The sequence below is a fragment of the Pecten maximus genome, chromosome 18 (genome assembly GCF_902652985.1).
Source record: "Pecten maximus chromosome 18, xPecMax1.1, whole genome shotgun sequence".
Lineage (NCBI taxonomy): Eukaryota > Metazoa > Mollusca > Bivalvia > Pectinida > Pectinidae > Pecten > Pecten maximus.
In genome coordinates this window covers 21,240,715-21,258,409 of record NC_047032.1, presented here as the reverse complement: position 1 = coordinate 21,258,409, position 17,695 = coordinate 21,240,715, and the positions used below count along the sequence as shown (strand labels likewise).

The following is a 17,695-nucleotide window of genomic DNA, read 5'->3' as shown; positions in this document are numbered from 1 at the left end:
GTAAAAAAGAAAATCCATATTTAGTAGAAAAGTGGAATAACAATATTCAATGCGAGAATAACAATATACAAGATTGTTTTGAATTTATATTCAAGAAATTGTCTGATAATGTCTTAAAAATTTTTAAATGGAAGCTGATACATAATATTATTCCAACTAGGAAAAATCTTAAAAGATGGCGGATTGAAAGTACAGATGTATGTCCATATTGTAATAAAGTTGATGACAACTTGCATTTTTTCATAGAATGCTCACATCTAGATGAGTTTTGGAATACTATAACAATGAATTTACATAAAATGGGAATATTTACAAAAATAAGAACACTAAAATGTATTGTCATTGGGTATCAACCAGGAAAAAAGAAGTTTCAACAGTTGAATTTTCTACTTGTACTAATAGGCTATAATATATATAAATCATTTTATGTCAGTGAAAAAAGAACAAAAACTGTAGATATTTACAATATGTTCATGGCAGACCTAAATTTCTACACGAAGTATTTTCATAAGGTCCTGGACCAATAGTTGTATGGTATGCCGACTTGGAACCTGGGCAGATCTTCGTCTTAATGCTCCAAATCCATTCTAAAAATAGATTAAATGAAAAAAATAACATGAACAAGATAAATTAGTTAAAATAATAACTCGACCTTCTTTTAATATAACGTTAAATCATTGTCATTTTTGCAGTTTGTTATAACTAATTAAAACACCTCATGGATGTTGTACGTTGTAATATTTGTTTCTCGATCTGGACCAAAACTGCGAGTCAGAATCACAGGTAGGCCTAGAACTAGTAAGAATCAGAAATAACTTAGTCTAAGTCTTTGGTAAAGCAGTATATGATAGAAATTATTCTCAATAATGTAAATTTAAATTCTGAACTGTTTACATAACTATGAATAAGACTTACTCGGTAATACTGTAAAGCGCAGTCTCCAAACAACCGCAGTCGATGACACGTGTTGTGGACAGACACACGTTATACACTCCTACACGTGGTAAACTCGGCAAGGAGCACTTGATTCGGAGTAAGCTCCCCTAACAAGGCTGCACAACACCATTTTAACATGTACGGAATAAACGGAATGAATGAATGAAGTATGGCGAATGCTAGCCCTCGTGTGTGAGGACATTTTTTGTATTTTGTTGGTGTCTTTGAAAATAAAATTTTTGAACCTAAAAAAAAAAAAAAAAAAAAAAAAAAAAAAAAAAAAAAATATCATAATTAATATGCAGTCATACAATAGACCGGAATATTTCCAAATGGAAGAGTCCAGTGTCATATTGGTAGACGACTGAGGGCAATGGATCACAAGGCTGTCGTCAGTACCAAGGGGAAAATATATCGGTCTACACAACACATTAAATGACTTCTTTATTACATAGCAATAATATCATTTCAGAATCAAACAACAAATCACTTAAAATGATGATCTGCGGTATGTTCGTGTTAAGTCTCCTTGTGATAGGCCGAAACTTTTGCCGATTTATAGTGCTACCTCACTGAAGGATACTGCCGAAGACACCCCAACCGGTCACATTATACTGACAACGGGCCAACCAGTCGTCCAACTCCTTGTATGCTGAGCGGATTTTTCTCTCTATCGGTTCGGTACGAATACGGTACATAATAGTTCTCCCCCCCCCCCAAGATTTCAAAAGATCGTCGAAAACAGTGATATCTTTACTATTAGGAAAGTCATATTTATACAGATTAGAATCGGTTATTCACAAATATGCGTGTTCAGTGTATTATATACAATTGTACATATATCAATGCAATAATTCTCGAATTACGTAAAGGGTACGATATAAAATATACACGTATCACATTATACCTAACAAATTCAACTGTCATTCGAGTTCACAAACTTGACAACGAAAAATAAATACACATACTTATTCTTTAAAAAAAGTCGGGGTTTGGCCATGTTTTTAATTGATTTAGAAGATTGTAATCATATCAAGTGCAAAATGTTAAAACAAAATATTGATGCTCAACGCATACTGTTATACAAAGGTAAAAAAAAATCACATTTGCCATGTTAATCGAAATTAAGTAGCATTCAACTCCAAATATTATTATCAAACGAAACTGATCTGAAATGTTAGATAGCCTGAACTGTCAAGAATGATGCCGTCATAAAAAAAACCTTCTTATAATTTGGTAGGGATAACGAAGTTTGTTACTACTCGAGAAGCATTGGAATGTTTTTTAGCTTTACATCATATTCAAATCGCTCTACGTTCGTGGTCGATGGATACTACTCAAACTTCTCATGTTGGTTACCCTAAGTCCGTAGATGTGTCTATTCAAGTTTGGGTCTGATTAGGTTTGTTTGTTTGTTTGTTTTTGTTTAACGTCCCATTAACAGCCAGGGTCATTTAAGGACGTGCCAGGTTTTGGAAGTGGAGGAAAGCCGGAGTACCCGGAGAAAAACCACCGGCCTACGGTCAGTACCTGGCAACTGCCCCACGTAGGTTTCGAACTCGCAACCCAGAGGTGGAGGGCTAATGATAAAGTGTCGGGACACCTTCACCACTCGGCCACCGCGGTCTGATTAGGAAGGTAAAATGGCTCAAGACTACAAGCAATATAGTTGTATCAAAAACATGTACTGTGGTGGCGTCGCAATCTAATTAAACTATAGGCGAACATAGCATGACTAGAGTACATGCATAGCTTGGGTAATCTGTCGGTCTGCTTCAAGTCATTTCGTTCAACGATGCATATACCTATATACTTGCTGTACAGAAATGGTTAACTTCAGATATATGATGTGAGGAAAGGGTGATATCGATGACATCGAAACATTGAAAATTCGACCTGAAAGTGAAACATTGTGATAACAAAGGTCACAAGAACGTTATAAATTCACTTCCAAGATTCTGGAAGTAGTCATTTGATTTGCTAATCCAAAAGGTCATCCTGACGTGACACCTTATGCGATTTCGTTAGATGTTCATGTTACGTAGTGAGAATGACAATGAGATTGATGGCGTCAATGTATTTCACTAATTTAAAAACAATATTACGATCCCTTCTCTATATACGACCGACTGATTTAGTGGTAAATTTTATACATTTTGTATATCTTTCCCGTTTTATAGTCAGGTAATGTAGTCATTAAATCTTCTAATGCGGCAAAATATAAACTGTAAAAAACACGTATACGTTTAATTTAAGATATCACCCTAAACCATACACGATATGGAGGTTTCCATGAGCCTGCTGCCATAGTCATTTTCCATATTGTAAAGGAAATTTGAACCTGCGATGTTTTGCGGTGCAGCCTTCGCTGAAGAGTTTTTTTTTGTTTCAAATTTTGGAAAGTGTGCGATCACCTTGCGTACACCGTACATAGCTATTGGATAATAACTTGCGGGGATATCGATGCCGGGTATCTTGGCTCCGCACAGTCGTTGACGCTATCTGGTCGCTCAAGCCAGTATGTGACCATTTCTCCTTTTCCCTGAAATAACAAAGGTCACTTACCTATAAATTATTTAAATGTTGTTTCCCTTTTAATATCCCTTAAATACTGCTTCGTGTACCAATAATTATGTCACCGCTGTACAACCAAATATCCATTTTTGTTTGATGTAATTATGCCATTGCTGTACAACCAAATATCCATTAATGTTTGACGTAATTGATTCGTTAATGAGTTCAGCTTGTGGCTTAACACCAGCGATACATTAAATGTACAAGTTTAAAAACTGTTGTGTTACGTGATTATACATCCTCATATGAAGACAGGTGTCAAAAAAGACGAAGCCAGGTCAGAAAGAGTAGAAAAGGAAAGATTACTTTGGTCTGGTTTAATTTCCCATGCGTGCAATATGATACGGTACGTTCGAGTTAAGTCTTCTTTGTGAAAGGCCGGACCTTTTGCCGTTTTGCAGAAAACACACAGATGAACAATGTGCAATTAAAACGTAAGATTTATCAATTCTGAGCATATAGCCTCGTTTACTTAGCGTGGTAAAACTATTTGCGAAATATTTACCAATTATTAACGACTTTCCTAAAAAAAAAAAGGTTGTGTCAACTTACCTTTATCTCCACCATACCACGCAACTTTGGTTGGAAACAGTCGTATTTCTTCAAGGCTTCTGCAGTTACCTCAGAAATTTGAATTTTAAGAGCTACAATAAAGTTGGATATAAAAATTATTGATATAAAAGTGTTGTTTTTATTTTCATTTAGAATATACGAAAGAGGTAACTATCCGCTTGTACTTTTGTCATTTAGTGTATAACATCCCTACCAGGACAAACATGAATCGATAAAATGTGACTCTTGCCTCTCTTTGCTTGATGTGTCTGGATGGAGCTTCTAAATGTCATTATCATTCTAGTAGGGCGTAAAATAATATCAAACCAACTTTTGGTTGGGTTTCGTGCGGTTATGGTTATTTAACGCCCTCCTAAAGGCTGTGATTAAGGATGGTTTCCCCAGTGTGCTAGATGCAGTGTAGTGATGTGTATTTTAGGATGCTGGCGTATGTTCGTGTGTGTCGCATTGTGATAATGCAAGACTGATGTCTTCATAGTGATACCCCACTAAACAAAATTGTAAGGCATCAAATAGGACATATCACCGATCATATAAGGTCAACCGGCGAACAAGTCTACATGTCGCAACCAGGAGACAGAACACAAAACCTTCATCACTGGGGTGAAATTCAACTAAAGGCCAACAACCAGGCAGTTTCAGAGAGGAAGAATGTGTTTAGAACAAAGTGAATACATAAAATCCCATATGATTTGATGGAAGACACGAAAAGAATAAATATAAGTTTTAGCCCCACATGTCAATGAGGAATCAGGACAGACTGAGGGAGCAGTTTGCAAAATGGTGTCCTGAAGGAGCAATTCGACGATGTTTCGACGGATTATTATGCTTTGAATTTACAAATTCGTATTGAGTGACACGGTTTGTTAAAGATGAATGTTTCAATGTTTCTTATGGCGGTCGTTATAGTATGCGCCGTGTCAGTTTGAAACATGTTTTTAGTCGATTGAAGTGAGGTGGGATACTTTTTCATTTCGCTCGTGGGGGAGTTGCCAACCTTTTAGTTTCTACAGTACAAAGACCACTGCCATATATAAAAAAAATAAATTAACATTTTATTTGTAAGGAAACATGGTCAATGGTTCGCTCAAGTGATACTTACGTTTTCCAGTTGATTCCATTCTCGAAGCCACATTTACGGTGTCGCCAAACAAACAATATCTCGGCATCTTTATCCCCACTATACCGGAAACGACTGGTCCTGAGTAAAAATATCATGAAACAAACTCATTTTAAAGCTTCAGAGGGAAATTTACCGTTATATTAAAAAGAAAAATTCTACGTGTTTGCTATTACTTCTAGAGAAAAAAAACATAAACAAGAAGCCAAGATGGCCTGCATCGCTCACCTGATCAGTAGCATGCTGGGAAGAAGAGACAATAAGTTTGTTCAAATTGATGACCTTGATCTGCATTCAAGGGCACAGCGGTCAAATATGCTAAAATCTCTAAATTCTCGATAACAAATAGTCCTAGGGAAATGATATTGGGTCTGTAGCATGTTAGGGTAAAAGGGTACCAAGTTTAATCAAAAGAATGCCATTGACTTTCATTCAAAAACACAGAGGTCAAATAGGCTAAAATTGTTAAACTTCTCAATAACCAAGAGGCCCAGAGAATTGATATTTGTTCTGTAGCATGCTGAGGTAAAGGGTTACTACTTCTGCTCAATGAATGACCTAGACCTCCATTAAAGGTCACAGGGGTAAAATAGGCAAAAATCTTTAAACGACTTCTTCGCAATAACCAAGAGTCCCAGAGAGCTTATATTGGGTATGTAGCATGCTGAGATGAAGAGCCAATAAGTTTGTTCAAATGGATGACCTTGACCTCTATTCAAGGTCGCAGCAGTCAAATAAGCTTAAATCTTAAAACTACTTCTACTCAATAACCAAGAGTCTAAGGGTCATGCATCGCTTAGATCAAGAGAAGACCTTCATATCAATATTGGCAATTTGCCCTCTTTTGCCCCGCACCTCATGCTCTTGGTGGTAACGTAGTGAGAATGACCATCTAGATTTTAATTAAATTGTGTTGTGATATTGTAATACTGATATTACCGGGGACTTGATGTATATGTCACCTAAAGATATAAAAAAGGGCAATAACTCTTACTGGAAACACCACTAAGCCATAATAATTATGTCCTCCATAACGAAGGTGGGATCATATTGTTTTTACTCCGTTTCTTATTATTAACATTTTTTTTCTTCTCATTTCTTCGCCGAGGTTTCCGTCACGTTTCTCAGAAACGACTTGGAGCATCTTCATGAAACTTAACAGCCACACTCATTCAGGACAGTTCACGTATGTTTATTTTTATTGCAATCGGAAATCAATGATAGCCGTCAGAGCTAATTTCCGTCTCCAATTCCGATACAAAAATGGTACATAGGGATTTTAGGGATGCCGAATAACGTGTACATTTTCGGAAAGTTTGGTTACCACTGTAACGAAATGGAGGACTCTGATTGGTCGAAATTTAGAAATTGTAAGATTAAATTGAAAATTGGTATAGATAGGTTATGAGGGATATCAAACACATTGGTATGACTGTTGGGATGTTTGGGGAACATATGTAATGGTCCCCATTACAATCAGCACTTGTTTTTTTTACCAATGAAATATCGAAAATTATTCAGTTTATAAAAGTTTTTATGATACTTTTCACTTGTAAAAAATAATCCAAATGTTTACCATGGAAAGATACCATGCTCTGTCGGTTACAAATGCATCTCATAAAATTCCGAAAATAAAATGAAACAACAAACATTTTTTTATAATTTATGTACAGACAAATAGTCTTTCCCATTTTTCCAGTCCTTATCCAAGATGTTAAGACGCAATATAAAAAAAGTAAATTGCTGTCGGACGGACGAACGTTCGCCGGGCTCTGACATAAGTTCATCAATTTAATTCTAATCACTGATTAAGAAGAAGCAATTGTTGACGGACGGACGCCACGTTATTGCATCAGCTTACCGTGGTCTCTTCGAACCAGGCGAGCTAAAAAAGAAAACATTTGAAACATTTTTCAATATGTCATCCACATAATATTTATCATGTAATGCGGTAATAAAACCACGATGAAGTTTGTTTGATACGCTCCAGAGACTTGGTTTGGTTTATTTTGTTTAACGTCCTATTAACAGCTAAGGTCATTTAAGGACGGCCTCCCGTGCGTGCGACATGAATGCGTGTGGCGAGTGCGTATGTGTGTTTTGGGAGGCTGCGGTATGTTCGTGTTAAGTCTCCTTGTGATAGGCCGGAACTTTTGCCGATTTATAGTGCTACCTCACTGAAGCATACTGCCGAAGACACCCAGCAGCACACCCCACCCGGTCACATTATACTGACAACGGGCGAACCAGTCGTCCCACTCCTTGTATGCTGAGCGCTAAGCAGGAGCAGCAACTACCATTTTTAGAGACTCTGGTATGTCTCGGTCAGGGGACAGAACCCAAAGCCTTCCTCACAGCGGCGAACGCTCAACTAAAGGCCAAAAGTAAGGCATTGTCAAGGGAGACGTTAGGAAGAATAGAGTTGTTCAGAAAGAAGAGAAAAGATAAGATCCCAAATTTAGTCGCCTCTTACGATCATGCAATGGGGGCAGCAGGTGCAATTCTTACGCCCTACCTGCAGGGCAGGCTCAAGAGACAATACAAGTCGTTTGATGCAAACCTCTATAGAGGCTAATGTGATACATTGTACTAGCTTACCGGTATGTATTCCAACTCTAACTTTAACACCAATGTTTTCTTGTGAAACATGAGGTACAACTACTTTAGAAGAAGCATCCAGTAATGCCATTGCCATTAACGATATCTCCTTGGCGTGAAGATCTCCGTTGACTTCAGGTATCCCAGATACCACCATATAGGCGTCACCTAAATCGGACATAAAAAATATAGTTTAACAAACAGATGGTTTTATTGTTAATTTCAGGTACCCTAAATACCACCATATAGGCAGCACCTTAATCGAAGAAAAACAATATATAGTTTTACAAGCGGATGGTTGTATTGTTCCGGTAACTTCAGGTACCCCAGATACCACCATGCAGGTGTCACCTTTATTAGACAAATTAATAACAGTTCTACAAACGGATGGTTGTATTTTTCGTTACGCTCCTTTATAGAACAACCTAAATCAATGCAAGGGGATTGGAGTGGAGGTTGTTTGGTTTGGTTTTATTGGTTTAACGTCCTATTAACAGCTAAGGTCATTTAAGGACGGCCTCCCGTGCGTGCGACATGCATGCGTGTGGTGAGTGCGTATGCGTGTTTCGGGAGGCTGCTGTATGTACGTGTTAAGTCTCCTTGTGATAGGCCGGAACTTTTGCCGATTTATAGTGCTACCTCACTGAAGCATACTGCCGAAGACACCCAGCAGCACACCCCACCCGGTCACATTATACTGACAACGGGCGAACCAGTCGCCCCACTCCTAACTTCCTGAGCGCTAAGCAGGAGCAGCAACTACCATTTTTAAAGACTTTGGTATGTCTCGGCCAGGGGACAGAACCCAAAACCTTCCTCACAGCGGCGAACGCTCAACGAAAGGCCAAAAGTGAGGCAGTGTCAAGGGAGAAATTAGGAAGAAGAAAGTTGTTTAGAAAGAAGAGAAAATATAAGATCCCAAATTTAGATGCTAGTGGAGGTTGTCTGACGGACGTATTACGCTTTATTGCAGTTAGCAAACGGACCTTTCTTGCCTGGTTGTTTAAAAGTCACTGCAAGTAAAGGTTCATATAAGGACGAGTGCCCAAGGATTCACAATCGGAAGAAAGCAAATCACAGAAAGAACGGCCAGATTACTATTCTCTTAAATTGTTCAATGGGGATAGCAGATCTATTTTTTTTCACTTTAAGGTAAAAGAGCGATAAAAACCGATGTCTCGCATAATCAAACAAGAGGCCCAGGGGCCTAAACGGTCATCTGACTCTAAATTAAAACCCTTATATTATTGTAGTATGCATTCTCTGTAGCAAGTATATAGTGGCACTGTTAGCCATGGTGGCCATCTTGGATTTCTGACCAACCCAATAAATAACAACACTTGGTCTGGACCATCTAAGGATAATTTCTGGTAAGTTAGAGCTGAATCCCACTGGTGGAATTTGAGAAGTTTGAAATAGGTGTTGTTCAGGAAAACCATGATTGCGCAATCATGTTACAAAATGGCCGCCATTGCTGCTATGTCAAAGTTTTTACGAGGCTGAAAAAATAACAACACCTTGTTGGCCCTCCTTTCTTAACATCCTCACCAATTTCCAGCTCAATGGCACCAGTGGAACTGGAGAAGAAGTTTAAAATGTGTTTTTTAAGATGGCGGCTATGGCGGCCATCTTGGATTTCGGACCGACCCGGAAAATAACAACACTTGGTCGGGATCATATCAGGATCGTTTCAGGCAATTTTCAACTCAATAGCACTGGTGGAACTTGAGAAGAAGTTTAAAATGTGTTTTTCAATATGGCGGCTATGGCCGCCATCTTGGATTACGGACCGACCCACAAAATAACTACACTTGGTCGGGATCATATCAGGATCATTTCAGGCAAGTTTCAGCTCAATAGCACTGGTGAAACTTGAGAAGAAGTTTTAAATGTGTTTTTCAAGATGGCGGCTATGGCGGCCATCTTGGATTTCGGACTGACCCGAAAAATAACAACACTTAGTCGGGATCATATCAGGATCATTTCAGGCAAGTTTCAGCTCTATAGTACTGGTGGAACTTTAGAAAAAGTTTAAAATATGTTTTTCAAGATGGCGGCTATGGCGGCCATCTTGGATTTCGGACCGACCCGAAAAATAACAACACTTGGTCGCGATCGTATCAGGATCATTTCAGGCAAGTTTCAGCTCAATAGCACTGGTGGAACTTTAGAAGTTTAAAATGTGTTTTTCAAGATGGCGGCTATGGCGGCCATCTTGGATTTCAGACCAATCTAATAAATAACAACACTTGGTCGGGATCATCTCAGGATCATTTCTGGCAAGTTTCAGCCCAACAGCACTGGTGGAACTTGAGAAGAAGTTTAAAATGTGTTTTCAAAATGGCGGCTATGGCGGCCATCTTGGATTTTGGATTGACCCGAAAAATAACAACACTTGGTCAGGACCATCTCAGGATCATTTCAGGCAAATTTCAGCTTAATCCCACTGGTGGAAGAAGATTGAAATGTGAAAAGTTTACGCTCGGGTCAGATGACCTAATAAAACACTTGTAGTTTGTATGAAAGAAATAAAGATGAAAAATGGTTTCGCATTCAAAGAAAGTCAAGCCAATGTATTATGGAAAGCATCCATATGTTGTAAATGCATTTGGTTATAACAAATACACAAGGTAGAGCAGGCAGCAAGATAGAAGGACAATCACACTTCATCAATTATTGAAATCAGATTATGTATGTATCGACTGAAAAGGTTGATATAATTTATGATGCTTGCTTACTTATTCAATCCTTTTTGTCTAGTGCTGTCATGGTCGATGTGACTTGAACTCATTAACGGACTGTTAAAGCGTTCATGAGTGCACCGCATACTGTATTCGTTTCCGAGAATGTAAAAACGTAAAGGCACAGATGTCCGATTTAGTTCCCCATAACACGCACACATTAACCATAATAAACCAAATCATCTTGACGTGCGTAATGATCTGTTTGGTTTTTATACTAGATTAATTAAAACATCAAACCATCTTGATGTCAATAACGATTGGGTTGTTTTGATACAACGTCCCCTGATCAGCTAGAATAAAGGCGGTTTCCAATAAATGATAGTCGTGCAATGATTGTTTTGTATATAATACGCTATATACAAGTCAATTAGGCGAGCAAGAAAAGAGTAAAATGAGAGACGATTAATTTTTTTATAATAGGTACTATCGCTTTGGTATCTAGTAAATGAATTCAGACGACGTGTATTTTAATATCAAAGGAAATTCATCAATTTTGCTACAACATATACATTGTTTAATCCGATGCTTATGAAGCTCCGTGGTGATGAAATAAGATACCATGATCGTTCGGAATTATAGACAACTTTCTTCCTGATATTCTGTAAGGTCATTCCCCACACGTTTTTTTTTGTCTTATTGCTGTACCTTTCCATCTTTCTATATGCTTTGAATACGTATGATTTACTAAGGCAAATTAATTGCAATTCTAGTAGCAGCGATTGCCGTACAAGTGTCTCGGTGTCAACGGCAGAAAATATCAAAAGCAAATAAAAAAATATGATGGTTTAACGGGGAAAAAGGTTATTAAACTGTTCCCGCTTTTCTAATCAAACTAGTAAGGATTTTTACCATTAACATGTCGAAAATGTCAGCATTTTTTAGGAAAAACGTGACGGATAACGGACGCTACGTCATGAACTCACCGTTCTCCAGACAAAATGACATAAACCAAGCTAAAAACATAGCAAGAAGTGTTGTTGTTTTTCGGTCAAAAAATTTGATTTCCTACAGACCAATAATTATCTTTTCAAGAAGACTTTGAAAAGTATGCATCGCATATCATTTTTTGTATGTGTTTTATTCGCTGTTTATGCCTCCGCCTTATAGCAAGGTAGCCTTTTAGGTTTGGTTTGGTTTGGTTTATTTTGTTTAACGTCCTATTAACATCTAAGGTCATTTAAGGACGGCCTCCTATGCGTGCGACATGTATGCGTGTGGTGAGTGCGTATGTGTGTTTTGGGAGGCTGCGGTATGTTCGTGTTAAGTCTCCTTGTGATAGGCCGGAACTTTTGCCGAGTTAAAGTGCTATCTCACTGAAGCATACTGCCGAAGACATCCAGCAGCACACCCCTACCGGTCACATTATACTGACAACGGGCCAACCAGTCGTCCCACTCCAAATATGCTGAGAGCTAATCAGGAGTAGCAACTACCATTTTTAAAGACTCTGGTATGTCTCGGCCAGGGGACAGAACCCAAAGCCTTCCTCACAGGGGCGAACGCTCAACTAAAGGCCAAAAGTGAGGTATTGTCAAGGGAGACATTAGGAAGAAGAAAGTTGTTAAGAAAGAAGAGAAAAGATAAGATCCCATATTTAGTCGCCTCTTACGATCATGCAATGGGGGCAGCAGGTACAATTCTTACGCCCTACCTGCAGGGCAGTCAGAGTCGTAGATAACTTTTAAAGTATTTAGACGCCGAACTTATATCCCTGCTACCCGTCATTCGTAATATACATTTATTCACAAATTCATATATTGTATGAATCAATGAAAATTAAACAAATTTAACCTCTTAAAAATTTATGAAAAGCGAAAGGAAAAAATACACGCAAATCTATATTATTTTTGTATCCACGATATTCCTGTATATTTTTGTTTCAGAAAAGCAACCAGTTAAGCAACCGTCCAACTACTTTTGGTTACCATGTCAACCGAATGAAAACAGCATATTTTAGAAAATAGTACCACGTTATCAGCCATCCCTCAAAACGTTTATACTAATAATTAGCTCATTTGAACAAAATCACGATATTGACCAATCAGAAGCTTCCATTTTGATATCATTAAAGTTATGGATACACCGACAAATTATAGGCATTGATAAGTTTGGTTTGACTTTATTTCTTTAACGTCCTATTAACAGCTAAGGTCATTTAAGGACGGCCTGAGGTGTTAGAAATAAGAAATTGTTCAGAAAGAAGAGAAAAAATTAGATCCCAAATTTAGTCGCCTCTTACGATATCATGCACTTGGGGCAGCAGGTACATTTAGTACGCCCTACCTGCAGGGCAGCATTGATAAATTAAACTGGTTTGTTGTAATTATCTATAGCTCGTCAGCCCTAAATCAATTTTAACCTTCAATGTTTCACTTTTACCAAGTTTAAGATTGATTTAGGGCTGACGAGCTATAGACTATTACAACAAACCAGTATAAGGTGACGATTCGAAAACCTGTACATAGTGACCATAACAAACAAAAATTACGAGGAGTCTGTAAAGTACAATTGCAGTTATCAGCCCACAAAAAGCTACACACATATTTTCAGCAACATTGGACAATACATGTAGATAACAAAATACACGGGATTTAAACTATCGGTGAATGGTACTTGCTACAGAGTCAATCGCCGAGACGAGGTTGTCCTTGTCCTTGGGATGGACCATACATATACATGTATAACGCATTCCTACTCATTGAAACGTGAGGACCTGTCTCGGTCCATCGCGTGCAATAAATCATTGACCTAGTTTCTATAACGACATAACTGTTAAAATATACAAAATGTTAACGATATCTAGCTGTTGGTCTGTACCTCAAGGTATAAGTAACTATTACCAAAATCCTACACTTTTAACAATTTCATGTGTTTGACGATTCGTTTCATTTCCACTATTACTTACCATTTTAGGCCGGTGTGATTTTCCGTGTTGATGTTCAGAATGTAATAATAATAACTGGAGAATATGTTGACACATTTTTGATTAAAATGATCAAAGAATAGTTAGTTTAATGATAATGAATTTAATTTTAATTAAATACAGGTGTTGATATCAGACAAGGATGTTGACAGATTTTAAACAAAAAATGATCGAAGAATAGTTAGTTAAACGATAATTAATTATTTTATTATATATAGGTGCTGATATCAGACGTCAGTATAATGTGACCGGGTGGGGTGTGCTGCTGGGCGTCTTCGGCAGTATGCTTCAGTGAGATAGCACTATAAATCGGCAAAAGTTCCGGCCTATCACAAGGAGACTTAACACGAACATACCGCAGCCTCCCAAAACACACATACGCACTCACTACACGCATGCATGTCGCACGCACGGGAGAACATACTTGTTCATTATAAGTATAGATACTTAGTACTGAGAACTGCAAATAAAACCAGGCGCTTATTGAAAAGTATATGAAAACGAGAGTTATGACCACGCATATTTATGACATCAAATGGGACAAAATTTATATCGCACAAGAAATTGTCCAATGAGATGATGTCGATCATCAAACCTTCCCATGGTAGTCGTTGACGTAAATCTCTTAAAACCTGTGCGGTTGGCTTTTACGTCAAAGTCCGGTCATGTCATGATAATCCTGACTTTGGGAGTGTACGATTGGAACTGAAGGTCTCGACAATCATGAGATCCACGTTACCTCATGCAATGTTATTAGTATCCGTAGACGTGTTTTTTTTTTTATTAAAAAGACGAAAATCATCAATGCAATTACGTTAGAACGTTAGGTATTTGCGAGAAAAAAACAACTTATCCCTTGAGAGCAAAAGGCAGACATCCAATTAAGCCCTGGTTAAAAAATCATATTCATTATGATGACATACACGTTAGTTATACATCTCAAAACTACGCACAACTACAATGATTGCTCGTTTTACCTCACAGACTTAATGACTCGTTTCCAATTGAATATACCTTTACTCGTTACCTGGTGACGCGGGTCATCTGCGTTTTCTTTAACACACACTATATGTACATGCAGAAAATGTATCATTAGGTTTTTCCTGGTATGCACTATTACCATCGTTTGTAGAAGTCAGCTATATATATATTGTATATATAAGATGACAGAAGAGATGCATGCTTTTATTTTTATGTAAGTAGTGTTAACGTTCTTTCAACAGGAAAAAGGAAAATAGGAAGTGATTGCCTGTCCGTATTGTTCTCCCAAAATAACTGATGGAATATTTTAAATTTTACTAATTATGGTTACCGTGGTAACCAGATATCACTTTTCACTATTCCCTGCATGTAGTACGTAAGCGATCGAAAGAGGCGACTAGGACGCTTATTTCGCTCGATTTCTGTATGTTCATTAGGCAAGGTCGGGTGACTTGTTGGATGTCTTAGGCAATCTGCTTCCGAAAAGTTGAAATGCTAGTCTGCATCAGATTCGCGTAATTAGAGCTTTGAACATTAAAGGACGGCCTCCGTTGTTTTTGAGACGAACTCTCGAATATAGATGGTCAGTCTCACTACGTTACATGAACATCTAACTACATCCCATAAGGGGCCACGTTCTGATGACCTTTGAGATGTGAATATTTCACTCTCAGGGCGAATTGTCAATGTGTCGATGTCCTCGAAGCAAACATTTCGTCACAGTATGTACATAGCTTTATACTTTGTGGGACGAAATTACTTCAAACAAATTGACAGATTATGCACGCTATGCACACCCTTGTCATGCTAATTCGGACATATAAAATTCACTTCCAAGATCCTGTAAGTAGTAATTTGATTCGTTAATCCAAAAGTTCACCCCGAAGTGACCCCTTATGGGATGTTGTTAGATTCATGTACCGTAGAGAGGATGACCATCAAGATTTTAATTAGATTGGTTTTGAGAGTGTGCGGTATGTTTGTGTCTTTGTTATGGCATTCGATGACGGAAGCCTTTATAGTGTAATCGGAAAGGACTACAGATTTCGTTGGCAACCTATCAACTTAAGGCCAAAACAGTAAACATGACTTTTGGTTAGGTTTATTATTGTTAAATGCACTACCAACAGCTAAGGTCATTTAAGGAAGGACTAAGGACTACCGTGCGTATGGTGAGTGCGTACGGTGAGTCTGCCCTGCAGGTAGGGCGTACCTGCTGCCCCCATTGCATGATCGTAAGAGGCGACTAAATTTGGGATCTTATCTTTTCTCTTCTTTCTTAACAACTTTCTTCTTCCTAACGTCTCCCTTGGCACTGCCTCACTTTTGGCCTTTAGTTGAGCGTTCGCCCCTGTGAGGAAGGCTTTGGGCCCTGTCCCCTAGCCGAGACATACCAGAGTCTTTAAAAATGGTAGTTGCTGCTCCTTGCTTAGCGCTCAGCATATTAGGAGTGGGACGACTGGTTCGCCCGTTGTCAATATAATGTGACCGGGTGGGGTGTGCTGCTGGGTGTCTTCGGCAGTATGCTTCAGTGAGGTAGCACTATAAATCGGCAAAAGTTCCGGCCTATCACAAGGAGACTTAACACGAACATACCGCAGCCTCCCAAAAAAAACACATACGCACTCACCACACGCATGCATGTCGCACACACGGGAGGCCGTCCTTAAATGACCTTAGCTGTTAATAGGACGTTAAACAAAATAAACCAAACCAATAAACCAATCATTTTACGTTTCTTTCAACCACAGAAATCAGCCGGTGTTGATGCAAATTCAAACCCCATTGATGACACAAAAATAGAAACAAGGATTTTTGTTTAAATTTTTTTTTTTTTTTTATCCTTTTATTTCATTTTAATGTCAACTTAAACAAATAAAACTGTAATTAACAGTACCATATCTTGGTGTATGAATTAAAGTCAAAATTATAAAAAATTAAAATTGTAAAAAAACTAACAAAAATGAAAAATACCAAATAAAAGTCACACATGTATATAAATGATATCTATACAATGGATTATGTAAATGTACGAGAGGTTTTACATATAATGGCTGATAAAAAATACAAATACAATGAAAAAATGGAATGTTTAAAATACATTCATCTTTACATTAATTTAATGAAAGAAAAAGTAAATTACTCCACAGTTCTGAACTGTACCATTTCAGACACATCTTGGAATGCTTAATACCCAAATGCAAACATCCTATTTTGCTTTTCAAGTATTTGTTTTAAAGCAGAATTTCCTTTGTGGTTTGTTGCCCTTTAAAACTGCTTTGATGTTGTCATTAGCCTTTTCAAGACCTTGTGTAAATTTCACAATGTTATTATGCCTTTCTACAAGTTCACTCACATGGCAACGCAATAATAGCATAATTTAATGAAAGAAAAAAGAAATTACTTCAAAGTTATGAACTGTATGATTTAAGATACATCTTGGAACGCTAAATACAATAACATTCATGAGCATTAATCATGTAAATTGCTTGCAAAATACCATTGATTTCAAAGAACCGGAACATAGCAAAACATATTACATTTAATTATTTGTACATAACTTTCTTGACCATAAAATGTTTAAGATAAATCTTGATATGAAAAATACATTCATTGACATTAATTAAAATGTAAATTAATGTCATGGGCAAACATACTAATATAAACAACTCTTTAGGTAAATGATTGCATTAATTACATTAACACAATGGGCCTGCATCGCTCACCTGGTATCAATCTCTTATTAGGTCATCTGACCCGAAGGGTCAGGATGACCTATAGTCATCATGCTTTGTCACATTTCAATCTTCTCAAGTTCCGCCAGTGGGATAAAGCTGAAACTTGCCTGAAATGATCCTGAGATGATCCCGACCAAGTGTTGTTATTTTTCGGGTCGGTCCGAAATTCAAGATGGCCGCCATAGCCGCCATCTTGAAAAACACATTTTAAACTTCTCAAGTTCCACCAGTGCTGTTGGGCTGAAACTTGCCTGAAATATTCCGGAGATGATCCCGACCAAGTGTTTTTATTTTTTAGATTGGTCTGAAATGCAAGATGGCCGCCATATCCGCCATCTTAAAAAACACATTTTAAACTTCTTCTCCAGTTCCACTGGTGCCATTGAGCTCGAAATTGGTGAGGATGTTAAGGAAGGCGTGCCAACAAAGTGTTGTTATTTTTTCGGCCTTGTAAAAACTTGGGCATGGCAGCAATGGCGGCCATTTTGTAACATGATTGCGCAATCAT

At 37.8% G+C, this 17,695-nt stretch overlaps 1 protein-coding gene and 1 long non-coding RNA gene across 2 annotated transcripts in view; both read right to left on the bottom strand.

Annotated features, from left to right (window-relative positions):
• Positions 1-455: 455 nt before the first annotated feature.
• Positions 456-1,179, bottom strand: LOC117316161. Its single transcript, XR_004529836.1, has 2 exons — positions 916-1,179; positions 456-587 (listed from the first exon to the last, which is right to left on the bottom strand). It is a non-coding gene; the product is annotated as an uncharacterized LOC117316161 (long non-coding RNA).
• Positions 1,180-2,464: 1,285 nt separating this feature from the next.
• Positions 2,465-17,695, bottom strand: part of LOC117316159 — a 37,663-nt gene continuing 22,432 nt past the window's right edge. Inside the window, exons 6-9 of the mRNA XM_033870669.1 lie at positions 7,802-7,969; positions 5,186-5,284; positions 4,063-4,154; positions 2,465-3,478 (exon numbers count right to left, since the gene is read on the bottom strand). Coding sequence (XP_033726560.1) covers positions 3,371-3,478; positions 4,063-4,154; positions 5,186-5,284; positions 7,802-7,969 — 467 coding nt within the window. The 3' untranslated portion in view covers positions 2,465-3,370. The remainder of the gene's footprint in view (positions 3,479-4,062; positions 4,155-5,185; positions 5,285-7,801; positions 7,970-17,695) is intronic.